Here is a 26502-nt window from a genome sequence, read left to right on the forward strand (position 1 = left end):
CTACCTAGGATGCCACTGGCATTAATTTTCTTGCTAAAATTTCAATATTTTCATCTCTATTTATAGTATCATGCGATCAAAGAATAAGACTAGCATGTTAGAGCCTTGCGGAATAGAGAATACAAGGGCGAAAAAGGGGTGGAATCCACTTGCCGGTGCTAGAGCCTAGGACTCGGAGACTGGAGTCATAGAGCCCAAATTTGACTAGAATGTGGGACCAGCACTTGAAGTAGGTACGAAGAGGATCAGAATAATTAGGTTTGTATCTAAGTGAACGTCAATTAGCAAGAATGGAAACTACCAGGGCTTCTAGTGTTCGACTTCGAATTTGGAGCCGCCTCAGAGGCTGAACTTTGAAGGCTCCCAATGTGTTATCTCGATATTGTAGAAATAGATTTCCCGAGGTCTAAATGGGATAGATAATACAGTCAGAATCTGTCGTAGTATTTCGATTTTCCTGGGTTCGGAATGCGCAGAACATTTAAACTGATATTCAACACCATATGATCTCCTCCAAGATATTATTTGAAATATTCTAATGTACCATATCGCTAAAATATTGAGAAGCTTCAACTCAAATGTGACCGTCATCGATTTCAAGTTGATATAACGAGGGGGCCGATGTAACATTTGAAGACATTTGGCAACAGAGAGACAAGAGAAACATTTAAACCATGAGGTTGTACCCAGATCAAGCAACCGTTTCGACCATCTGTACTTGACTCTTCTCTCTCATCGCTTGAGCCTCATAATCAATTTCATGACCATCCACAGCACCAAATAGAAGATTCATTTGATCCATGCGAAGTCCCTTAGTCTCGTGAATGTAAAACGATAAAGTTTCCGATCGGTCTTGAGATGCTGGGATCGAAAAATTGACGAACCCAGGTGTCGGCAATTTCCTCGCTTTTTTCCGAAGCGGCATCATCGTAGCGCATCCGTGACTTCATGTTCAGAGTTGTAGTCCTGTGAAAGAACTAGTATCGGGAACAGATGAGCCTTGGAACAGAGGCTGAACCAGTCTTCAAATGTTCCAATATTAGGGAGCGTGATCACATGATGCATAATGATTTTTCATTTTTAATCCTGGAAGCCTGTGGTATTAGTAGACCAAATTTAGGCGCCAGGGGTCTCTATTGGGTAGTTGATCTTACGTGCAGGTCGACCTTCTGAAAGTTCTGACGAGCCGCCATCTCATACCACTGAAAGAGTTGCCAACGAATTTCAAAAAGTTAATCTCCTCTCAGTGCTTTTGGAACAGTACGGAAATATCACGAACATGCCAGTGGTAGAATCTCTGGTTGGGCAATGTTCCAAGTTGTTCAAGTTGCGCAAGTTGAAACTTGCCCCTTACCGCCGTTTTATGCCATCCGTCTTTTGTGCTATCATTCAACAGTGTTCGTCCAATGTACTCATTTCTTTTTTGTAGAAATGTGGTTATGTTCTGCGAATATCCATCGTCTAGTATTCAGTTCAACGCCTATTTAAATCTATCTCTGTATTTGAAGAAAAGGCTTAGCAGGAATCTATGGTACCTCAAATCTGATAAAGTACTAATAGAAACTTGAAACAAGTAGGTCGTCCATAGAAGTTCATTTCTTTTCATCGTAAAAGACTTTGCCAGCCGTCAAATATACCGGTCGGTATTGGATTACTTTGTGCCAAAGAAAATCCAAGATCAGATTCTTGGGTTTGATGTGCCCCCTGTTGTGTCATATCGAGTGCGGATGCTGCTCTTTGCTCCTCAGCAGCAGTGATGGCATCGACTGACATGGTAGAGCTTTGTAGCTCTTGTGTAGAGAACTGATCAGGCATCGGATCATTCAGGCCCAGTAGACGACTGAAATGTGCCATGCTTGGTGAGAAGCTTTGTGACATGGGTCGAATCCCATTCACAAACTGTGATGCAAAATCCTCTTGTGGGCCCTATTTCTCCTGTTAGCACCGTTTCTGCAAAGAAAGGAAGCAGGCCGGTATAGATAGAAAATTTATTGCGGTCACTTACATTCAGAGAGTTTGCATTCTCAATCCCATTTTGATCCGACAATCCCAGCAGGAGACTCCGACCCATAGATAGTAAGCCGGGTACTTGATTCCATTTTGATGACTGTTGCATTGCTCTATCCATGTGACTTATTTTGGAACGAAGTTCCACAGCCAGCCCAGGAGGCGAGATTCGAGTTGACTCAATCTTCTCCAGGAAGTCAGCAAGTATTATCAGGATGTTCCTGACTTGTAGATATCTCCAGGCAAAAAGAGGTGGCTGAGTGGCATCGCCAAGCATTTGAGCAACTTGTGCCAGATGATGGAGCTATTGGGTAAACAATTAGCATTCATTATCGGAGCTCGAGTTCTTCGCGGAATAGGGGTCACATACCGAGCCAGTACTCAAACTATGGAAGAACTCTAGAGGAACAGCGCTTAGCTCGTCCAGGAATTCACTGGCAATAGCACACCGCAAGTGCATGCTAGGTTGCTCAGTTCCAACTAAATGCATTTTGAGATTTTGTGTTGTAAGTAGAATATTAGATGCTACAAATTCATTAGCATCCTAGATCATTAGATTTTTGCAAGCTTAAAAATGAGGATTCCTCACCAACAAATCTGTACCGGTCCGTTTGTGGATCTCCTGTCAAGTTCTGAACCGTCTTCAGTCGCGGAGGCAGATCAGCATACATCTTCGAAATTAAGTGTAGACTATCGGAAACAAAGTCCTTCGGTACACTCATACGGGCCAGAAACGAATCTGTTAGTGACCCCGGCTCGTCTGACTGTACATCCTGTCTTACTCTCTCGATACGATCCATGTTCTAGAGAAGCCGATACATGTCTGTACAAAAATTTCATCCACGGATGAATGATACACGATCTGGTCGCAAATGTACGCCTGTCGCAGTAATGTCGCTATCGTCAAAAACCTCTGCTGGGTAAAGCACCGTGGATTTTCCCTCGCACTGCCGAGTTGGCAAATCGAAATTCTTTGAAAGGTAACGCTCTTGCTGGTAGACACACCAGAACTATCGAATGTTAATGTTTGGGATTTCCAATGCGCCATGGCACCCTGAAAATATTGGCAGTCCATTGATGGAGGACTCAATCTTCGACTTACCAATCTGCGCCGTTCTTGTCGCTCTATCTCAGTAAGACCCTCAGGCCAGTGAGCTTCAAGATGAAACTTATGGATTGTAGAAAGACAGATATAATCTGACAGATGAGAGACGAGTCTCTTCAGCTTGCCATTCTGAAGGCACACTGAAGTCAATAATGCACTCGCTTTCATAGCTTGACAGTAATCGGAAATTGTTGTAATGTCAGCAGGCATGGCCTTAACAGCCGCAGCATAGCACTGAAAAGAAAGATTGATGGCTTCTGGGACAAGGAAGCTAACGCCGTTGGAACCAAGAGACCGTCATACAATCTTCCCGCCCTCAATGCACAGACAGCCATTGTGACAACGAAAGACCCCCAATAGGACCGATATAGTTGTTGACAAATTTGAGCATCAAAGGTGGGCCAATGGAAATAGGATCGTCTGCAAATGAGTCAGCACATAAGTATTTGGAACTCCGAAATATCCCTTACATAGGGTAAATTGTGTGATAAAAAAGATCCACTAGCTTCTCGATGACCTTCGGTTCTAACACATCTTCTATCTCAGAATAGAGAATGGATGCATGTGGAGAATGAGCACTGTTTCCATCTTCAGGAGTGAAGGTTGCTGGAGGCAAATTATACATCGGTTGAATGCCCATCAGGGGTGATATATTAATGGACTCCGTCATTGCAGTAGTTTGTGTATTCGCAGGTGGATCATCGTCGGCTATCACAGCGTGTGTATTCGCATTCTTGCATGTTCGACGGGCAGGTGGCTATTTTCATAGGAATTGTTAAAGCTTCCATTGGACTTTTGGGTTTTTCTCTGACCTGATCCTGTTGAAAGATTCATGGTTCAGCTGAGCGGAAAAGGAGCCGACTTACGCCTCGTCGCTTGACTGGGCGGTTATATGTACATTGAACCTGCTGGTCCTCGCATCTTGAGCAAACTGTTCCTTCAATTCCTGGGGAGCACTGAAGATATCATATTAGTATCCACGTAACAAGACACTGCAGAAGAGGTGAGGTTAAGATCCTACATACCCGACTTGCGTTCCGGTGACATCGGTCGCATGCACGCTATAATAACCACACGTCAGTTGTTCATTTATTGACCCAGATGCTGAGTGTTCTTACTGAAGAGAGTCTTGAGGTTCAACTTACTCCACTACGCTTGCGCTTGGCGCCCCCTGATAGATCATCTGCGTTGGTATGTGACTCTGTGCCTGTGGAAACCATGGTGTCAAAGATCCACGTATATTGGTGATTGGAAACAAGGATAGAAGATAGGAACGTTTAGAGTCCACAGATTATAAGAGAGAGCATTTTATTTGACATCGGCAGCCTTTACTCCAGATCATCAATGATCTCCTCTTCAATGTTCACTGCGGAGAAATGCGGGGGGGAGCACTATGTGGAGCAAGGCAGAGGCTCGAACCACCCAGTGAACACAGATCCTTGCCTTGTTTGGTGGAGTAAGATATTATTAAGCGGGCTACACTCCCTAATGCAGTTTGGATCTGTGGGGGCAATAGGATAAATAATAGATGCTAAGGTAACAAAGGGTTCTTCGTGAATTGCTAAGAGATGAATCATCCATGAATATAGTAATTCTAGGGTTGCCGTGGTCACTTAAGCCCTTCATCCACCAGAAGAAATTCCAAGTCTTGTCTAAACCAGATGATGAAGAAATATATCTTTAGCTAGTATCATGAGCTCCTCCTCCAAGTGCTTCTTCCATCCATGGATTCTGTCAAGTTGAAAACACAATCAAGCTGCTAGAATCTATAACGGAGCAGTACACTCCGTCCTCGCTGCTTTCTTCCAGGGTTCTCCTTTCACTGATCAATTACAAACTTATTCCGCATATTTCCGATCTGCGAAATTTCGATTTCCACGTCATCGCCATCCTTCAAATATTTCGGTCCACCAGGCAAAAAGCTTCCGACCCCAAACGGTGTCCCAGTCATGATCACGGAGCCCTTGCGTAGAGTTCGCCCCTGACTGAAGAACCAAACAATTGCCGAAACATCAAAAATCAAATCATCAATGCCAGACTCTTGTCTTTTTTCGCCATTCATATGCGTTCTAAAAGTGAGTACCGCGGGGTCAGGGATGACATTGGTCGAGACTAGAACGGGACCCAAAGGCGCAAATTGGTCAAATGACTTAGCGTAGTTGGACTGGGCGCCTTTGGTTGCCTCCTGCCACCATCGACTAGAGAGGTCGTTTCCAATAGTATACCCCAGAACATAATCGAGAGCGTTGGCATCGTTCGGTAGGTTCTTGACGTCTTTCCCGATGACGACGATGAGTTCACCCTAAACTCGTTAATAAAATTCTGACCCTCAGTTGGAGTGACTGAAGATACTGACTTCGTAATCCAAATCCTTTGCGGTGTGGTGGACATGGATATCCTCGTATGGACCGGCCAATGCGTCTAACAAAACAATCAATGTGAGCTCAAGCTCTTCCAGTACGCCGAGTGCACCCAACAGAATATTTCACAAATGTTTTCGGATATGTTGGGATAGGACTTTGCTCAGTTTAAACGTTGTAAGCTTCGATTTCCAGGTAGTGTGTAATATTGCCTCTTCATCATGGAGTGTACTCACGCCAGACTCTTCCACATGTTTCCTGAAATTCAAACCAACGCCATAGATGAAGGGGACATCGGCAAAAGGAGCGAGAACTTCTTTCACAATTGCTTTCCGGTCGCTGAGGATCAAGTTTCTATCTAAAGGAGAGTTCCCATAGTAGATGAAAACTTCAGTGCCGATCAATTCCTTCTCCCAAGGATGATTCTCGGGAACCTCTACAAAGTGAATGTTGCCACTCTCACTTCGAAAACGCAAGAGTCGCTGAAATTTGGGACCCGACATGTTAATGAAATTCTATACTGATGTTGTTGTCACCTGATATCGAGCTGTAAGTACAATAATGCTGTAGTGGATGATACGTTTTAGTTCTGCAGTCTGAATATATAAGAAAAGTGAGAGATTTTACTACGAGTACTACTACTACTCAGCTGGGCCCTTGAACCGGCAGATTCTAGCACCGAGCGATGCTGTGGATAATCTTTGCAGTCTGTTATTCTATGTGATAACTGCTTATCGCTCAGTCAGATTAGGTGATTCCCGGATATTTTGATCCTAATACGGGAACTCGAAATATCTCATGATGCCTGATTCGAGTTTAACCGATCATAGAATGCGGATCCTGACATTATCCTTGGGCTGCCCAGGATTGCAAAATTGAACAGGTCTTTCCAACTATTCACATACGCACATGTCAGGGTGCAACGTCCATGGTTCATCATAGTACACTTCATGTTAACTTTGGACTCGGAGCCTGAGTTAGTATGACCTTTTTGTCTACATAGTATCCAGTGCTGTTTAATTTCTGCCATTGGTTGCGTATTATTAGGGAAGTGCCAATATCCCTCCCTCAAAAAAATCATCTAGACATCGTGAAGTATCTCAAATTTCAATCAAACTCCCAGTAGTGGTTTCGATACGCGAAATAACCAGTCGAGTTTCTTTACGGTTAAAGGTTCTCAAGTCTCAGTTAATAAACTGCCGCTCTTTGAACTTATTTCTTTTTTACTTTACTTTCCTGGAATTGAGGCTTGGGATGGACATTTTTCTGTACATTTGAGCGCCCTTACAGGCACATGTGCACTTGAATAGTAAAATGGCAGTTCGGATGTTCATTCGAGCTTCTAGAAGTTGATACAATTTGTACTTAGAAACATGAAACTCTCTTTCAAGTTCTCATCATGATCATAATACTCGCGTCAAGGTAAAGTATGTAAGAAAGAGCCCCCTTCACGAAAGAAACCCTCCATTGGTCTTTGCCACAATTTCATCATAGTAAGGCTGAAATGCTAGCCATCCTTTCTCTGGACCACCGACCTGTTTTGCTGTAAACTCAGCTTCTTCCTGATTGATAATCTTTTTCTTGTGTCCACTGCCTAGCTCAGCTGCGTCAACAAGAAGTTGGGCATGACAAGTCTTGTCCAGGCTAGTAAGCCAAAATGCCGCTTCATCGACAGTATTACCGACCTAGTTTCTCAAGTTAGGGACTTGGGTAACAGTCTAAATAATCATGGGAGCTATATTTGACTCACTGTGAGTAGACCATGGTTCTGTAAGATCACAGCCTTTCCATTTCCAAGTGCCTTTGCGATCCTCAGTCCCTCTTCTCGGTCAAGGACAACACCCTCGAATTCGGTATATACTGCATGACTCTTGTAGAATCTTAGCGCATCCTGAGTTATCATATCGAGCTCGCGACCAAGTGCGCTAAAGGCCTTTCCATGAACAGAATGCGCATGGCAAGCAGCATTAACCTCTGGTCGAGCCTTGTGAATCTCGGAATGAATTGCGAATGCGCTCCATTGATAGGCTCGTCATCTTCAACGACTTGACCCTCCTCGTTAACCAAAATAAGGTCGGATACCTTGATCTGTGAAAAATGTGCAAGATAGAGGATTAAGCCCTGGATGACCTATCATTAGAAATTCCTGATCGCAGTCACACGCTTATTGTCAAGTAAGAAAGTACATACAGAAATGATCTGTTAGAATAGGATCGCGAACGGAGATGTGATCTGCAATACCCTTATCGTACCCTTTATCAGCAAAGATACGGAAGGCAGCAGCGAGATGTTGCTTCCTGTAGATTCTTTCTTCGAGAGGTGTCTTGAATTGGGGACATGAGTGAATCTTGAGTTTTCTGCCATCTTTCGCTAGACCGAGGGCTCCAGATGCTGCATTGGTACTGTCTTCCTTGAGAAGAACTGTAGCCGCGGGTGCCGATTGAATCTGGAAGTTAGAATAGGTTGGAAATTATTGCTGGCTCGCCAAAATGAGGATTCAAAGTTTGTAGTCGTGTTCTTTGTAGCACCGGTTCGGGTTTTGATCAGGATAATGGAGTCAAATATAGTGCATGTATCTGATCTGGGTTGAAGAACTTGGATCAACTTGAAATTTTGAATTTGCGGCTTTACAAGCGCACAATAAGTTTCAACTTTCTCGACTCACTTGACTTGATCGGTACTGGTATGCCTTGGTGCGTACCAGCGTTTGAGTGATTATTTTTAATTGTCTCAATTGGCCTGGGTTTCCACTGCCAGTGCTGATCATTCACATTTAACCGGGGATTTACGGAGGTCGGTCCGGAAAGTTCTCGCCAGAAATTATAATTTCTTTTTCTCACACTAGGCTATATACAGTAAATATTGAAATATATCGCGTAATCAAGATGTATATAAAACGGAAATATATAGTACTGAAATATAATAACAGCTTGAAACAGTAAATATTCACATATCTTCCCATATATCGCTGTCGCTGTCGCTGTCGCTGTCGCTGTCGTTGCCGCTGCCGCTGTTATAGGCGTTATCACCTAACCCGCTAGGGGCTACTTCACCTAATTTATCACGCCCCTCACCGTATTCGTTGCCCCCTTCTAGTCTAATGACTTGCTGTATATGCCATGGTATACGTTCAATCCAAGCTTGAATTTGCGCCTGTGGTAGATCACGCCACGCAGCCTCCCATACTTTAATCCCTTCTTTACGCGATTTAGGTGCTCCTTTTCGCGTAGTGTATCTCTTCATCCAAGGCCATGCAGGTTCAATCATATTTAGATCAGGCGAATTTCCAGGCCAGATCATTCGTTGGACCCCCATTATATCAAATATTCGCTGTTGGTAGTGATGTGAATGGGCTGGTGCTTTATCCTCTTGAACTATTGTTTTCGTTCGAATTCGAGCACATTCTTGGGCGAATGGAAGTAGTTTTGGGGCTAAAATCACGGTGTTGTATCGGTACCAATCGATTCCACCTTTCGAATTGCGTGCAAGCTTTCCATTCTTCTGAGTCCATCTCCACTGAGGTTGTCTTCCAGGCTTATTGCGTAGCCCTAATCGCTGTATACCTGAATTAAGCTCCCATTCTGCACGCATAATAGGCTCTAATTCAGTATTCCATTCGGCGATTTGGTGTTCTGCTTCACGCTTTTGGGCTGTAGTTTCAGGTACCCAACAATGACAGGGGCCCTTCTGATCATAAGAAAAAGCACCCCAAAACATGAACTCAGAGGCCCCCTTCCAACGTTCTCGAATACAGCTTCGGACGAACCGCTCACTAGAAGTACGCCATACACGATATCCACCCCGACGGTGTAATAAAACAACCGCAGTTTCATCAGTCCAAATCACATTCTTCCAGTCTTCTATAGTCCAATGGGCGTGTTTTAAACACCATTCAAGACGTTGTTTTTTCTGCTCAGCGGCAAGCCCAGGCTTACGTGTAGGCTTTGTTTTTCGTAGGCCAATTTTTCGTAGTACATGCCAAACTGTTGTTTTTGATATATTAATCCCTAATTATAGAAGAAATATTAGAGGAAATAACATATCAAATAACACACCAAGTAACACATCAAATATTATACTAAATAACATATTAAATAACACACTAAATAAAATATCAAATCTTAGAATAACTAACCTGATTCACTGCGTAGCTCTGCAGCTAGCTGTTCACATGTTTTCTCACGCCCATAGCGGTCTACACGGATTTTCGCCCCAAGTGTGGTTTTAAGCTCATCTGTTTGCTTAGATGGACGCCCAGAACGTGCTTTATCAGCTAACATTTCATCTGATATATTGAATGGTCGCTGATTCGGCTGAAAACCTCGTTCGAGTGCACGGTTCCATATGTCTCCTATAGTACGCCGTGGAATATTCATAAATTCACTGATCTCCTTAGGGGCATGTCCTTGGGCCCTTAGGTATACAATGACAGCACGTTGCGCAATATTGGTCTTCATTGTAGCTGTATAGGTGGGACAAAAGTGTAGCTGTGTAGGTGGGATAAAAGTGTGAAGGGGTGTACGGACTGTAGGCGGGGTAAAAGATAAAGATCTACGTGTCCACGGGTGTTATAAGCAATATTTAGCCTAGTACGTAACACGGCAATACATCCAATATACAGCAGGCTATACACCTGACATACAGGGCCGGTAATATATCAAGAAAAAGAAATTATAATTTCTGGCGAGAACTTTCCGGACCGACCTCCGTACATAATCGGCTTATCTCAGTTTTACAGCTAGTTAGTTACCGGGATATCCTCATCAAATCAACCTTCAACATTTGAATTAGAAAATTCATTTGAGCGAGGTTAAAATAAATGGTTGATAATTCTGGTTGAATGGAATGACAAACTTCTAGAGTATTCTCAGAGCGGAGACTCGGCATTCTATGTACTACTGATCGTCTTGCCAGTGAGATTTTGAACACTTCTTAGTGGTAGTAGTAGTAGAAGACATAGTAGTAGTAGAAGACATAGTAGTAGTAGAAGACATAGTAGTAGTAGAAGGAGAAGAAGATTAAGACTTATTCAGTAATACAGAACTAATACCAACTGAGGCCGGAATTGCGTTCACATCATGATTCAGAGTAAAGAAACAATTTCAAACGCAAGGCAGATATCAATTCAACTTTAACCTATATCATATCTGAAAATCCATGTCTATAGAGTATCCATTCCGAGTCCTACGCGCAGTACCTCGTATCAGCAGCCCTAACTGATCATTTCTTGTAGTTGGGATTGAGTGACTCTTCCACTGCTAGCGCAATATCACTAGCAGTATTGCCTCGCACGCGATGTTCTTGTCTCTCCTGTCCCAGTACCGTGTCCTCCGCAACTGTTCGATAGAGCTCTGCGACGCGTTGATAGATATTCGCACCTTCAGTGCCTGTCACATTATCCCAACCACCCTCTTCACCAAAGCATCTTCCAATTTCCAACATCTCATCAATCCAACGACCAGCTTTGGGAGGAATTTCGGTGACCATTCGAGTAGTGGTCTCCTGAAGCGCAGGCTGGAAGTGCTTTAGGAATCCCTGTAACTCGTCATAGACTCCAAGTGCCTCTGCAGTGCTGAACGATTGAATCGAAAGCGCTATGAGACCCTTGAGAAGGGACGCAAAACAGCATTTCAGACCACTCGCCGCTCCAATGTTTGGACCCAAATATTTGGAGTTGAGAGTTTGTGCGAGGTGGACGTTGGGTAAGGGTGGGCCCGCAAGGGGGATCGCTGGTCGCTTCCAGCCCGCACCGGGTTCTCCAGAATTGTCTCCACTGGACTCTAGGGGCTTTGGTGGCCCACCAACGATTCCGCCATCAACAAATATGACCTGAGGAGCATTGGTCTCGAATTCCTGGGCGATCTCACGCGCACGGCCGGGGCTAATTGCATTGAGGTCGATGTAGCAGAGTGGGGTAGCACGCTCGCCATGTTTCACGGATGTAATTCGCTTCGCTGTGACAATCGCATCTCGAGGGGGAACAATGGAGAGGATGTAATCAGCTTGGGCTACCAATTCGGTGTCACTATCGAGGAGCGTGATGGGTGCGGTCGCTGCACGCCGGTGGGTGTAATCACTGTAGAGGCTTAGAGATGTTTGGATGAGGAAATCAAGGGGGTATGCACAAACCTTCTGCCTGTGATATTGGTGAGAACAACATAACCATGTGCTGCGAGGAGCTTGGCAATGCCGACACCCATCTCGCCGATCGAGATTATGCCAACTTTTACTGGTTGTGCCATGGTGAATAGAATTTGGTATCAGGCTCAGCGATGATGGATCAAAGGCAGTGATGAGATTGGAATCGCAATCTTTTAATATTCAATGTTGCTCTCTATTTGAATTGTGTTGTCTAATTTGAAGGAATAATGCCAGTGGTTAAAGGATTCGCGATGCTGACTTTTGGTCTGGTAATCTGGAGGGGTTTAGCCGGCCACCTGCCAGGTGGGTATTGCAGCCCTGGAGGGGGAACATGTCCACTGGCAGCTGTTACACTCAATGACTTGGACCCCTCACATGTACAGATTTTCCGCTCAACTTTTTGTTTGATTGGCTTTGCATAGCGGTGAAAGGTACTTCGTGCAGATGATATACATTCATCACATCCACAGCAGCGTATAGCCGCTAACCAGGAGACTTGAAACCCCACATTTGCATGGTGCACTTCGGGTGTTCAACAAAGGAAGAAATCATTGTTAGTGAAACAAACCGACTGTGTTTAGAATTTGCAAGAAGGTCATGAATGCTCCAGCTCGATTTTAGAGGTAAGAAAGAAATGAAATAAGTTGCACATTTTATAGAACTTCATACATGTAGCTCTTCGTTACCCGCATAATGAATTAGTGACTTACTTCCCTACGGATCCTACAACATAATAGAACCTTGAAATCTGAAATCTGAGAGTAAGAGATTAATGATCCAGATTTCTGCTAGCAGCTTGAATTTAGAACCTGCTAGCAGTCTTCCCTTGGTTGCCTATGTCTAATGTGCCCAGATGCCGTCACATCACATCGATTTCGCGAAAGTCGATCATTTCCTATAATGGAAATGAAATGTCCGCTTAGTCACGCGAGATAACGTAATCCACAAGCGAGCCGATCACCCCGCCAAAAATCACATCTTTCAACCACCCTGCCTAATTCAAACACCTACCATGCCACCAATTCGCAATATTTCGGCAGAAAAAAAATGCCAACCAAGAGGGCAAGATATTATTAGCGCTTGACGATATTCAAAATGGTCGACTTAAGTCTCTCCGTGCAGCTGCGAGGCTATACGAAATACCCTATACGAAATACCCTATACAACCTTGGCCAACCGCGTGAACGGCGTATCAGCACGCGTTGACACGCGCCCCAACAGCCATAAATTAACCCAGCTAGAAGAGGAATCGCTTGTTGAATGGATTAACTCTATGGATTCACGTGGTGCAGCACCTAGGCTGTCTACTGTAGGAGAAATGGCCAATATTCTGCTAGCTGCACGCGGAAGCCACCCCCCACCTACAGTTGGTATTAATTGGCCATCAAATTTTATCAAACGCCGTGATGAGCTGAGAATACGCCTCTCTAGGCGATATGACTATCAACCTGCCTTAAACGAAGACCCTAAGTCCCTCCGAGAGTGGTTTACCACCGTACAACGTGTTATTGATGAGAATGGTATCCAACCTGAGGATATTTACAACTTTGATGAGACAGGCTTTGCAATGGGCCTTATTTCAACACAGAAGGTTATAACACGACAAGAATACTACGGTCGGCGAGCTATTTTACCGCCTGGAAACCGTGAATGGGTGACAGCAATTGAAGCTATCTGTGTAGATGGCTATTCATTACCACCATGTGTGATTTTTAAGGGAAAGGTTGGTATCGCTAGCTGGTTCGATAATCTACCAAAAGACTGGCGATTCGAGGTCTCAGCTAATGGCTGGACTACCGATGAGATTGGCCTACGTTGGCTAGAAAGGCTATTTATCCCATCAACAAATTCACGTGTCCGTGGTCGATTTCGGTTATTAATTCTTGATGGCCATGGAAGCCACCTTACGCCCCAATTTGACCGAATCTGCTCAGAGAATAATATCATTCCACTCTGTATGCCTGTGCATTCATCACATTTATTACAGCCATTGGATGTTGGCTGTTTTGCGGTATTAAAACGTGCCTATGGTTGCTTTATAAGTGATCTTGCGCGTACAGGCTATAACCATATTGATAAGCTTGATTTCTTAGCTGATTACCAGCGTGCCCGGCAAGAAGCTTTTCAGCCTAGTACTATTCAGAATAGCTTTTTAGCTACTGGCTTAGTACCAATCAACGCCGAAAAAGTTCTTTCTAAATTGAATATTTCTCTTCGAACACCTACACCACCAGGCAGCAGACCAGGCAGCAGATCTAGTCAATTTACACCCAAAACACCTCGAACTGTGGTTCAGCTTCAGAAACAAGCTTCAATGCTTAAAGACCTTCTCAAACAGCGATCAAACAGCCCTCCAAGCCCATCGAAATTGATGCTAGATCAAATCATCAAGGGCCACTATATATCGCTGCATAACACAGCGTTACTAGCACAAGAAAACGCCAATTTACGTGCAGCGAACGAGAAGAAACGACAGAAGCGCAGTCGATCAACTAGGCAGGTGCCATATGAAGAGGGCTTGACTGTTGAAGAAGGCCTACAGCTAGCTCAGCAGCTAGAATCAATGGATAGAGCTGCTGGTGTCGAATCACACACCCAAGTTGAATTGCCTATTCAGCCAAATCAGCCAGCCCCCAGGGCTCAACCTAGGTGTAGTGGATGTCGAGAGGTTGGACATAAGACTAATATATGTAAAAAGCGTTATATTTAGTCGAATTTATTGCTGTTGGTTGAAATATTTGAATTTTAAAAGTTTCTAGTTGGGTGGGTGATCGGCTCGCTTGTGGATTACGTTAGTTAACATTGTTTTGATAAGATCACCTTCTCTCTCGTACGAGAACACCGCATCCCGAGATCCAGCCCTTGATCTCAATTCATTCAACATCGCGGGTTCCGACGAAAGATCTTCATTTTCGGATTCCGAGGACCTTTTGTCCCATGTTCTGAGACCCTTTAGTCTCATGTCTTTCCTTTAGTCTGATTGTTCATATAATGATCAGGATTCCCATAGCTAGGTTAGCATCGAATTCAACTCCCCTGAATCACTAGACAGTTTTGATTCTTTCCTTCCATTCTGGTCTCACACCGCCCCTTTGGCCTGATCACTGTGACCCCTTTGGTCGTACGATTGATTATTTGACCCTTTGGTCCGATAGTCTCCCTATTTATCTGAATTGCATATTCCTCCGAACCCCTGCAGCTTTAGATCCCTTGTTCAGCTAGCATACTCTGCGTGACATCATCACCTTTGATCCCTGCACATGTTGAAATTATAAGTATGATTAATATCTTTAGCTAGTTTTTATAAACTAGCTGATAAGTAACGGAAGTATATATAAGTATATATCTAATACTTATTATAAGTTTCAGCGGGGAAGACACCAGTTCATTTTGGATAAAACAGGGATCCGCAGAGGTGCTAGCTGGAGGGGAGTCCTGAGACCAACTACCAAGGAATGTTCGGAGGAAACAAACCAGATACGACCAAAAGGCAGATGACCTTAGACCAAAGAGCTGTCCAGCCTTCGGATAAAAGGTTTATTATCAGACAAAATAGAAGGAAAGACAAACACGTTGTACCAAGTAGAACAATTGAATTCGATGCTATTTTAGCTAAGGGAGATCAGATCATTATTAATGATCAAATGAAACAATATAAAACAAACACAAACCTTAGATGAGAGGACTCGGAACCCGAAAGAAAACAATAACAGCCCGGAATCCATACGAGATGCAATCATTGATCCAATAATTGCACCAGTGAAGATCTTTTCATCCGATAATGAACTAGGCTCTCGGACCAGAGAAAAAGGTGATCTATCAGATTAAACAGTACTACAATGGGGAAGATGGGACCAGAGCAAATAATGTATGCGGTTCTGGTCCAAACATACCGTGGTCGGTAAGCGAGTGAGCCATGTAAGCGAGTGAGCCACCCAACCAATTTTCCTACACTTAAATACATATATATCAGCCATAACGCCGTTAAATTGCCTAATCTATAGCTATACACATATTTCGCTTATGCCCTAGCTCGCCACTTTTGCTACACTTGAGTGGGCGCCGTGCTACCGGAGTATAAGAAGCCTGCTGTGCTGCGATCATTGATGGTGTTCTAGCTTGGAAGAGCTGGTCATGAGCTTGCTCACGCTCCTGAGCTTCCTGAACAGATATACCATAATCATATTCAACCCATCTATTAGCACGAGTACGCTTTTGCCTTTGAGCGGCGTTTGCAGCTCGTAATTGCTTATCCTCTTGCTCAAGTAGTATACCGTTATGCATTGCGATTTGACAGCCTTTGATAAGCTGATTTAATGCGATGGTGGGCTATTTGAGCGTTGTTTGAGAAAAGCTTTGATAGAAGAGGCTTGTTTTAAAAGCTCGTGAACATTTGCAGGTGTATGTGGGCAAAAAGCGCTTGATTGGCTACCACGGCTTCCAGGGGGTGTAGGTGTTCGAAGTTGAATATTAAGCTTAGATAGTACTGATTGAGGGTCCAATGGTACTGTTACAGCTGTTTGGAAGCTGTTTTTGATTGTATCTGATTTGAATGTGTTGGTGCGAGCTTGTGGACAAGCTGTAAGGAAATCAAGTTTATCGATAAGGTTGATTCCAGCTCGTACTTTTCGGCTGATTAAATCACCATAGGTACGCTTTAACACAGCAAAATACCTCATATCAAGTGGTTGTAAAAGATGCGAAGAGTGCGCAGGTATACAGATTGGAATAATATCATGATCTGTGCAGACTTGATCAAATTTTGGTGTAAGATGGCTTCCATGTCCATCAAGAATAAGAAGTCGATATCGCCCACATGTACTGTGAGTTGTTGATGGAATAAATTGTTTCTAAAGCCAGCGAAGGCCTATCTCATCAGTTGTCCATCCATTTGAACTAACTTCAAAGCGCCAGTTATGTGGAAGCTCTTCAAACCATAATTGATTATATTGCTTTACTTTAAAGATTATTGTCGGTGGAAGCGCCCATCCCGAACCGCTAATTGACTCGATTGCAGTCGCCCACTCACGATTTCCTGGTTGTAAAGCTGATCTCCAACCGTATTATTCTGCTCGGGTAATCACTTTCTATGTCGAAGGAAGCCCTATCGCGAATCCAGTCTCGTCAAAGGTATAGATATCGTCCGCGAGGATACCATATTGCTGGATTGTGGTTTGGATAAGGTTAAACCATTCTTGAATAATATTTGGGTCTTCTTGTAGTGCTCGCTGGTGGTCCTATCGTCGTGAAAAGCGTGATTTAAGCTCTTGATGACGTTGAGTAAATTTATATACCCATTTTTCGCCAACGATTTGAATTTGGGTAGAACCACGCTTTGCGAGGAGAATATTAGCCATCTCTTGTACGTAAGCTTGTGTCGGGGCTGTTCCACGAGAATCTAGAGATAATATCCGTTGTATAAGGATATTCTCTTCAATTTCAGTCAATTTATGACCATTGGCGCGAGATTCAGCCCGATTTGTAGTGCCGCGTAGTCGACGCGTGAGCGTACAGCGATCCACTTGGAACTGGCTCGCAGCTTGCCGTATAGAGGTAATTTCTTTCTTTTTGATGGCTTGTATGGCAAATAAGATGCGGCCTTCTTGTTGGAGAGAATCCTGGCTTGATATATTGCGAATTGGAGGCATGGTGGTGGATAGAAGGAAGATAATGTGCTTGGAGACGCGAAAAATTGGTTGGGTGGCTCACTCGCTTACCGACCACGTTAATCATTTCATCCTGATTGTAATGAACTTGTCAGATTAGGGTGACACCTGTGGGCTAGGCGAGATATACTAAGAGGAGAGTACGAGGGGCTGGTTCACTTAGATACAGCGACTAACACTTGAGGAGTGTAAGTCGGGCCCTACAGGAATCCCCCTCTATGTGTGGCCGGACTTGGTGCCGAATCCCGTAGACAATACGGCAATAGATCTGCATGATCCTCAATATAGTGTTTCCTTTGTCTTCCTTGACACATAGCGGCTTGAATGATATAAAGGTAGGGGGGTTAAAGTTGCGTCTTAATGGTTTTCTGAAAAGAAATCAGTTCTACTGATAAAGATCCACATGCTTTACACTGTCTGCGATATATATATCCACAACTTTACGTGCTATTTTATCGATGACTTTTTTTAACCACTCACCACGTCGATATCATTGAATATTGACTGTAATTTATAGATGACCACGCCTACTGTTTACTTTTGCATGATTATTTCTTTATAGTTCATTCTGTCGATAGATTATTCATTGAAAAGTCTACAGGTTGACGGAACAGCTATAAAAACAGAGATGAGTCATCAATTTTATCCAGCCAAAAGAGGAAACGCGTCAAGAAATTATGCATATGCAGGTTCATGCGGGTCGATGGAGGTTGAACCTCAACGAACCTCTGGAGGTTAATGGGCGGTTGGAGGTTCCGGGGTAGGGACTCATGCGGAGGTTCAAAGCCAGGTCTATCTATGATAAGGCTAATGATATCCAAGAAAACCTTTAAGGGGGCTTGGACATATATATTATAAGTAATTATTAACCTAAATGCTTAGCTGTTCTGCCTGGTAGAACCAAGCCTGATGTTTCACGAAATGGCTGGAATAGTCGTAGGTCCAGCATAAAGCGTTCCTCTAGTGGGATTAATGTCTTTTTACCTCCTTGTAAACAATCTTGTTTAACGTCTCCTACTAAGGCATCCAGCAACCTAATACTAAATTAAGTCTATCGACGCATTGTCGTGCAAGATTATAGAAAAGCAATTTATAAAGCAAGCACTTAAAGAGCCTTACTTACAGTCTTAGGAAGATGCATTACTAGACATCAGTCTCTACGAAACGCAGGAATTCTCTATTAAGATATTTCTATCGATAATCTCTTGATTAATAAGGACAAGAAAACCCTTCATGGCCGTCGTTTCTAATTAATTTTGATCCGGCTATCAAAGAAAAACGTAACGGGGTCACAGGAGTAAATGGCAAGACTAGCACGAGAGCCTTTATAGCGATTAGTGTAACGGGCCAGAGCCCGGTGGTGGTCACGTACGGGCACGTGACCAAGTATGTATATAATTTCCCAAGAACACCCAGATAGCCTTCTCTTCCTTAAGCTTAATATAAACAGTTCGAGGTCCTGCTCGCTTTGACCAAACTTGCTCCGACCCTTCACAACTAGCTCACTTTTAGGCGAAAACATTCCTTCATATACGATCTTAAGTCGTTCTTCTAGGTAATATTTTGGATATATATCCTTTATGAGGGGCCTAGAAATGAAAGGACAGTCCTACGGCACGCCCATGTACAAGAATCGAATTTTGCATTTCTCACCGCATGTAATATACCCAGTTCTCTGTGACGAATTTTTTTTGATGTATCATTTTCAATATCATCTTCGTGCTGACATTGAATCGACTGAGTATATGATAAAGGTCCTTTCAAACTCTGGAGTGATGATTTCCGACCAAGCGATGTTCTCATCAATAAACAGATGAAGATCGTGGGTGTCGTGGATTTGGAATTTACATATGCAGCCCCAGTTGAATTTTCGTTTGCACCGCCTTGGTGGCTTCTTCTAGAAAGACCTGAGTACTGGCGTGGTGGCCTCGAAGATTGGACCGACTCATTTGATCGCCGCCTTCGAACATTTCTCAAGGCAATGGTCAAATGCGAAGACAATGCCATCCAGGAGGGGCGATTAAAAGAGAATGAACGACTCTCTGGGCCTATGCAAGAGAGCTGGGACAGTGGTGACTTCTGGATTGTCTATGCCATGATGGGTAACTTTGCCTTTGATTCGGTATATTGGCATAAGATCGACCGGCGTTTTTTTGGGCCTAGAGACAATATCGAGGATGCATGAAGACAGAGACTTGACCTCTTGGATGACACAGAAAAAGAAGAGATGGAGAGACTCGTCGCACGAAAGCTCGAAGAGATGGAAACCAGGGTGCTGGCTTGGGATCCAGACCTATATATGGTCACTCAGAGATATTGCGAAGACTCTGAAGGTCGAGAAGAACGGTCAGACTGAGGGCACGGAAACGGAGAATTTGGAATCGGACGCAGACGACACCAAAGCAAAGGCAAATGATCTTGACCCTCAGCAGTTATCCGAAAGCTTGGCATGACCCTTAACGCCGCAACGTCGCGAGGGATGTTGAAAGCCAACCAAGTGATATAGAGTCGAGTCAGTATGGTCAGGGTGTATCATAGTACACTACAAGCAACCCAGTGTTGGGTAACAGGGCATTCCAGCAATGTCAAGGGGGAGCTAAAAGTGGTCTCCGACTAATCACTATAAATATTACTGTCCCTAACCGCCGAATGATTAGTTCTAGAATCACCAGACAAGTCATCTGAAATCCTGTCAAGTGATAATACCGGATCTAATCAGGTGATGACACATGGACTCATCGAGCGTCAGAACTTTGATTTAACAACTTGAGCATGTATTTAGTTCCTCACTTACTGTAGCTTCGTCCCACTCACAAGTCCTCAAGCCAACCCATTGAAATAGTATTGAGCCGGTAGAAATCCAATCCCGCCCAAATCCCTGTTGCAATGTAAAATTTGATTTCCACTGGTAGTGCCAGAGAACATTGAACATCAATCATACAATCCTCTGCATTGTGAGAGGCCATCAGACATCTGGATATCACATTCAAAATCAGTTTGCGCCTGTGCAAACGCTCCATAGTTTTCCCCTTTTCTTTCTATAATCCTTTTTTGAGTGATCTGGCTATCGTTTACCAGGATCTGAACAAAAGCCAAACTGTCTCCGACACTTAAGCGGTGTTGTGTTGGCTCAATATAGCGGCTTTACTGGCGAGTCTACCTCTCGGTTAAACTGTTGTGTCCGGAAAACCGCCCGCTCGCCTCCCCCAGACTTGAACTGCAGCCGGGTACCCCAGAATTGACCACTCAGCGGTTGCAAACATAGTCCAATACTGCATGTTTTTCTTTCTTGCCACGATAGATTGTTGCAAAAGTGGTCGATGCCATCTATAGGCCGCAAGGAAGATATCGTAGATTGTGCAAGGGCTGTCTTTATTTGCTAAAAGAGGACAAATAAAGAAAGACTGAGTGGATTGTGGCAAGTAATGTGGCGGCGATCTGATCTGATCAAGTTTCCGTCAGTAATATTTTACGATAAAAAGGCATGGAGAGGCTCCATATCTCTTTCCGTGTTCTGATGAAATAAAAATCATTGAAGAATGTATATAATGAACGACCCGGCTCACTCGCAAGGCTGAATTAAAAAGGGGTATGAATTGGCTAGGGAATCTCTCAAGATGACATATTCAAGTTCTCAGTTTTATCTATCTATGCTGGCTCTTCATCTGGTTCAACCTATAGATGCTATAGACCTACGTCAGCCGGACGTGTCTATAGGGTCATAAATAATCCTTGTCCTAGTAGTGCAATCAAATGTACAGAATTTAATAGACCGTGACACTAGTAGACCTTCAGATGAGATTCAATTTGATAACTAAATTGAAATTTCAGATCCACGGAACATTAGTCAAAGGAGCGCAGTTGGTGAGACGGTAAAAGAGAGCTGGGAAGGCATGTTTCACCCTTTGAGGGATGCTCCATCGAATATCCATCAATACAACCTAGATTAACTAGCATAGCGAGGAAAGGGAAAATATATCTGACAAATTATTTAGAGCGATGAATCTGGTGAGTGTCGATACTTCACATAGACAATCCGAGGTATGTGCGACAGTTCCTGTTAGGAGACTCTCATCGACTCAGGTGGCTATCTCAAGGTGAGGACGCTCTAAACAATTCTTTTCAGCGTGAGTTATGTGCCCATTCGTTGAGATCCAGGGGTCACGAGTCCTCAAGTCAACCCAGACATCTTTCCAATTTAGCGTTGCGCCGTAGGGTCGAACACTGTATTTAGGAGTATCAAGCGTCTCGCTGCACAGACTAGCCTCGAACTGCATCAACAGCTATAGAAGTTGAGGTGTCAGAGAATGAGGTCCAATAAATGATCTTATTGTACAGGCTAAAGAAATGAACATACCGCAACCGGAGCTTTGTATAACATCATCAAAGCGAAATGCTTGCCAAGGCAGACTCGGGAGCCATAGCCCCAACCAAGGTTGTACTTCTCAAATATCTTGACCTGGGCGGGGTCACCCAGCCACCGGTCCGGGTTAAATTCTTCTGCATCCTCTCCATATATCGCTTTATCTCGATGACAAATCCAGGGATTTGCTCCAATTTCGATACCAGGAGGAATCTTGAACCCGTTAAGGATTAGTTCCGGACCATCCGCAGTGATCTGCCGAGGGAGCATAGCTGCCCCAGTAGGATGAATGCGCATGGTTTCACGAAAACAAGCTACAAAGAATGGTAGACCCTGGGAGACTTCTGTGTAAGTAGGCACTGGCTGAGAGAGCTTGCCTGCTTCTACTGCGGCCTTGATCTCTGCCAGCAGACGCTCGAGAATGATGGGACGCGATAGGATCTCAGCAAAGAAAGCGGATGACATCGAGCTAAACCCTTCTGTACCCGCGCCTAAGATCACAAAAACTTCGTTTTGGATGGCTTGAGATGTTAGAAGCTCGCCCTCCGGGGTAGATGTATCCATAAAACTTTTTATAATCAAGGGACTATCAGCCATAATTGATGATATATGAGAGGGAATAGTGTAGTACTTACGCCTGGAGAAAATCATAGGATCCATCACCTTTCTGAGGCTTGATTGTGCGGCCTTCAGCGAGAGCCTGTGTACGCTCATGGAGAATTGATTTGGCTTGTTTGAATATGACCCCGAACCCTTGTGTCTGTTCAGGTTGTACCAAAATATATCTTCTTAGCCATGTCTGGGGAAGCCATGAGAAAAATGTATGAAGACGCCCTGCGAGGCCTAACGCCACAGATCCCACACGAAATGCCTTCATCAATCCACCAACATCGGATTCTGTGTCAATGAATCCTAAGGGATTGCGAAACGCCACATCTGTGATGGTATCATAAGATAAGAAAGAGCTCCACATAGGATAATCAAGAGGCTTTTGATCTTCAGCAAACTTGCACTTGACCTTATTAAGCCATTTTGAGATATGTTTGTCCAGCAAAGGCTCCATTCTCATGATATTGGATAATGAATAGGTGGCACCGACTAGGCGTCGATGGCCTGCATGCTTAGTTGGATCCCTGATCAAGATACTTCCTGGTGTCTCAAAATATTCAGAAATATAAAGCTTAGATTTTACATCACGACGATGGTAAAGAGTGGGTAGGAGGGTACTATCGGTAACCAAGAGCATTGTTGGCGACACGCGGACAACCGGACCTATGTTGTCTGTGAGTGGGCGATCTCAGCCTCTGTAAAGTCCAGAATTCATATCTATACCGTATTTTTTAACTGCTTGCCATTGTGCATCCAGTTCGCTGCCTTGGAAGAAGTGCCAGGCCTGCCATAGTCGAGTGACGCTGGCCCAGAATGGACCAGGATAACGTTTCAATGGATGAAAAAGCTTGTAGTATATAATTTGGTATAAAAACTGAAGCATAGCAAAGGCTATCGTTAAGAGAAGAATGTTGGTGATTGTGACGACCTTAAACGGGCCGGCCAAAACTTGGCTGAGTGGAGAATCAAATTCACTAAGAATACCCATATTGGACTCAGAAGTAGCCTCGGAGTAAAAGAAAGACAAATTGATGTAAGGTTGCATGGGAAAATAGATAGATTGGAGAAAATTCGGGAACTCTTGGAGTAAATATGCTGGGAAAGAGCAGGTAAGAGGATTTAGATGCCGCCTAGATTCTGGGGATAGAATAGTCACACCACATGAAGGACCTTGTAGCTTACTCTTATTTCACGAGAACCCAGAAGGAAGATCTGTACCTTTCTACTTCCTCGTCCAGACAATCCCCTCCGATGGATTCTGATGCATTCAAGTTGCGCCCTGTTGGAGTCCGGAATCCGGTCATTTAGGCAAATCAGGTTAACCCTGACAGCATGGAACAGCACTTGAGCAGTCACCAATGCTAACCATGCTGTTGATATTGCAATATATCATAGATCATCTCCATGTGAACGTGCGAATCTTGGGAGATTGCTCTTTCTTGAAATGACGCATAGTCTAGTATCATTGGTGCACATAATCCATTGAATCCTATTGGTTAGAAACCATGACGTTGTTCATGCGGGAGTTCACATTGTTCACGCCTTAATTATTGCATATGTGAATATATAGCCAATATTCAATGCAATCTAATAAAAGAATCATCAATAAAATAGTGAAATATTATAATAATTAGTACTATAGGCCGATATGATGTTGACTTGAAGTTCAAGTTTGTGTTCTTCCACAAGGGGAGTCGACTAAAAATTTTAAACCAAGGTTCCAGGGTGCTGTGCTGCACAGATGGTAAAGTAGTCTGATACGCAGAAGTACAAGATTACCCTTAGGGATGACTGCTAAATATTGTATGTAGTGCTACACTTGAGCTGTGACCTCGCCATCTCCTGAAAGATATTCACCAAAACTTACTTTTTCATTCGCCTTTGGCCTTATGACACCTCACCTTGCGTTGTAGTATCCACGCAAATCTCAGCCTCCTTATAGGGAATACTAAACTTTTCCCTATACACATGCGGGTGAACACATCTGATTCCCCGGATGTAGACGCGAAGTATTTCTCATCAGGCTGTCACCATCTCCTCTCCCTCCTCATGCACGCACAAGACATTAGTATGTTTCTTGGCATTTCCTCATTGCATGATATTGAATAGTACCTTTGCTGATAGGGTGCGAGAAAGGAACTGATAGCTATCATTCTTATTTTTTTTCTCTAGTTCTGCTTTTCTAAAGACTACAGAGACCAATGAGTATAGTACCTCTTGCGCCCCATAGATCTCTTGGAGGTATAGTGTCTCTAGGTAGAGAGCAAAATTTGAAGGCACCAGTAGTTATACTCGGCGGCACTAGAGCTGAGATTATAATGCTGACTCTTACTACTCCAGGGCTTGGACTTAATCAAAGCCTCAGTCAGTAATCAGCTGGGTTATTGTGGTTCCATGCCCACCTTGATAGCTTTGGAGTTAAGTCCTTCTTTCGATTACCTCTAGTGATATCAGTGCGCCAATATTTGAATCCGCGCTCTTTTGGGATTTCCACTCCAATCAGCGGTCAGGGTCATGTAGGTACGTCTAATGGATGGTGTCCAAGCGACTCACTCGGAAGACGTGGAAAAAACACATAAATAAAGGGAGAGCACGCCTGGTCGCTTTTGGAATGAAATTGGAGTTGTGCATAGCGGACTGCAGTCAGATATTTGCATATCTCAATTTTGAGACTGCTATTCCCTCCAAGAAAATCATATAAGATCTCTTGATGCTCATTTTTGAAGCGTAAAGGCCAAGGAAGAAATTATTATCTGGCACTTCTCTCTGTGTGAAAAGCTTCTGGCTGTTTCAAATCAGATTGTGCTTAATTTGAAACATCATCATTTTCAATAGACGGCCCTTTTGACGGCTAACTAACGTGAAGTCCGGTTGCGCGGGCGACCCGGTTGCGCGAGCGACCCCACCAAAAATACACTTCAATAACAACACCTCTTTTTTAACCATCACAATAATGCCCCCCCCAGCGCTCTGATAAAAAAAAAAGTTGACGGAGCAGGAGGGTCGCCTTTTGATAGCTATAAAAGCTATAAAAGATGGCAAGTATCCCTCTGCTGCCGCTGCTGCACGATCTTTTGAGATACCTGTCTCAACTTTGAAGGCCCGGATCAATGGGCGCGAATCTGCTACTGAAAAGCGACACAATCGCTTTATTTTTACCGAAGCTGAGGAGGGATCGATTGAAAAATGGCTACTGGATATGGATTCTAGAGGGGCAGCTCTTACTTTGCCTATGTTGCGAGATATGGCTAATCTTCTACTTGATGCCCGAAAAACTACACCCTCTACTGTGGGTAAACATTGGCCTGCTGAATTTATCAAACGACGCCCAAATCTCTCTACTCGCCTCTCTCGTAGATACGATTATCAGAGAGCTCTTTCAGAAGACCCTCGAATCATTAAACCATGGTTTGATTTGGTTCAAAGGACGATAGAAAAGTGGGGTATCGCTTCAGACGATATCTTCAACTTTAATGAGTCTGGTTTTGCGATAGGTATTGGCGCAACACAAAAGATTATCACTTTAGCGGAATATCATGGGAAAAGAGCTCTTTTACAAGCTGGAAATCGTGACTGGGTGACTTCGATTGAGTATATTAGAGCTTCTGGAAGTGTTCTCCCGCCGCTTTTTATTTTTAAGGGAAAAAAGTTTCTAGAGCATCTACGCCCTTATCTCCTTTTAAATCAAAAAGGAGCTCGTTTGACTATAAGCGAAAATGGCTGGACTACCAATATAATTGGTTTATGGTGGTTAAAATATCATTTTATCCCAAACATTAGGATAAGAGTGGGAAAATATTGCTTATTAGTCCTTGATGGTCATGGGAGTCATTTAACCCCTGAATTTGACCAAATTTGTGAAGAAAACCAAATCATCGCAATCTGTATGCCTCCTCATGCTTCTCATCTTTTACAACCTTTGGATGTGGGTTGTTTTTCGGTTTTGAAGAGGCTTTATAGAGGAGCGGTCTCGACTTTGATACGAAACGGAGTTAACTCTATTGACAAGGAAGATTTCCTTGAACTGATCGCAGATGCGAGAATGGGTACTTTTAAGTCTTCTACTATACAGAATAGCTTTTCAGCTACTGGATTAGCATCATTCGATGCTAATAGGGTCTTGGAACAGCTAAATTTACACCTGGATTCCCTTCCTTCTTTGGAGATCCTTTCTCAGCGACCAGTCTCTTCTGGTAGCGATAGCGATCCAAATACTCTCTGGACCCTTTCAAAGTTTATAAAATCGCAATC

At 43.6% G+C, this 26502-nt stretch overlaps 8 protein-coding genes across 8 annotated transcripts; 1 reads left to right on the forward strand and 7 right to left on the reverse strand.

Annotated features, from left to right (window-relative positions):
- Window positions 1-691: 691 nt before the first annotated feature.
- N7483_008958 (general substrate transporter) lies at window positions 692-950 on the reverse strand (the record flags this gene model as incomplete). Its single annotated transcript, XM_057092385.1, has 2 exons — window positions 692-817; window positions 885-950. 2 exons carry the CDS (start codon window positions 948-950, stop codon window positions 692-694), a joined length of 192 nt encoding a protein of 63 aa, XP_056943559.1.
- Window positions 951-1602: 652 nt separating this feature from the next.
- Window positions 1603-2807, reverse strand: N7483_008959 (uncharacterized protein; the record flags this gene model as incomplete). Its single annotated transcript, XM_057092386.1, has 4 exons — window positions 1603-1926; window positions 2006-2311; window positions 2378-2487; window positions 2597-2807. The coding sequence occupies 4 exons, from the start codon at window positions 2805-2807 to the stop codon at window positions 1603-1605; spliced, it is 951 nt and encodes a 316-aa protein (XP_056943560.1).
- Window positions 2808-2843: 36 nt separating this feature from the next.
- N7483_008960 (fungal specific transcription factor domain-containing protein) lies at window positions 2844-4332 on the reverse strand (the record flags this gene model as incomplete). Its single annotated transcript, XM_057092387.1, has 5 exons — window positions 2844-3017; window positions 3110-3346; window positions 3615-3869; window positions 3979-4068; window positions 4258-4332. 5 exons carry the CDS (start codon window positions 4330-4332, stop codon window positions 2844-2846), a joined length of 831 nt encoding a protein of 276 aa, XP_056943561.1.
- Window positions 4333-4931: 599 nt separating this feature from the next.
- N7483_008961 (fumarylacetoacetate hydrolase family protein) lies at window positions 4932-5975 on the reverse strand (the record flags this gene model as incomplete). Its single annotated transcript, XM_057092388.1, has 3 exons — window positions 4932-5414; window positions 5469-5533; window positions 5705-5975. The coding sequence occupies 3 exons, from the start codon at window positions 5973-5975 to the stop codon at window positions 4932-4934; spliced, it is 819 nt and encodes a 272-aa protein (XP_056943562.1).
- A 945-nt stretch (window positions 5976-6920) lies between these two features.
- Window positions 6921-8239, reverse strand: N7483_008962 (arad-like aldolase/epimerase; the record flags this gene model as incomplete). Its single annotated transcript, XM_057092389.1, has 5 exons — window positions 6921-7157; window positions 7223-7500; window positions 7555-7593; window positions 7663-7918; window positions 8138-8239. 5 exons carry the CDS (start codon window positions 8237-8239, stop codon window positions 6921-6923), a joined length of 912 nt encoding a protein of 303 aa, XP_056943563.1.
- Window positions 8240-10692: 2453 nt separating this feature from the next.
- On the reverse strand, window positions 10693-11714 carry N7483_008963 (NAD(P)-dependent oxidoreductase; the record flags this gene model as incomplete). Its single annotated transcript, XM_057092390.1, has 2 exons — window positions 10693-11548; window positions 11602-11714. 2 exons carry the CDS (start codon window positions 11712-11714, stop codon window positions 10693-10695), a joined length of 969 nt encoding a protein of 322 aa, XP_056943564.1.
- Window positions 11715-19092: 7378 nt separating this feature from the next.
- On the forward strand, window positions 19093-19464 carry N7483_008964 (uncharacterized protein; the record flags this gene model as incomplete). The annotated part of the gene is made up of 1 exon (XM_057092391.1): window positions 19093-19464. One exon carries the CDS (start codon window positions 19093-19095, stop codon window positions 19462-19464), a length of 372 nt encoding a protein of 123 aa, XP_056943565.1.
- A 1894-nt stretch (window positions 19465-21358) lies between these two features.
- Window positions 21359-23239, reverse strand: N7483_008965 (P450 monooxygenase; the record flags this gene model as incomplete). Its single annotated transcript, XM_057092392.1, has 4 exons — window positions 21359-21562; window positions 21637-22228; window positions 22278-22914; window positions 22975-23239. 4 exons carry the CDS (start codon window positions 23237-23239, stop codon window positions 21359-21361), a joined length of 1698 nt encoding a protein of 565 aa, XP_056943566.1.
- Window positions 23240-26502: the final 3263 nt, after the last annotated feature.

Source organism: Penicillium malachiteum (assembly GCF_028827825.1).
Source record: "Penicillium malachiteum strain IBT 17515 chromosome Unknown utg000004l:1.0-4883003.0:1.0-4884900.0, whole genome shotgun sequence".
Classification (NCBI taxonomy): Eukaryota; Fungi; Ascomycota; class Eurotiomycetes; order Eurotiales; family Aspergillaceae; genus Penicillium; species Penicillium malachiteum.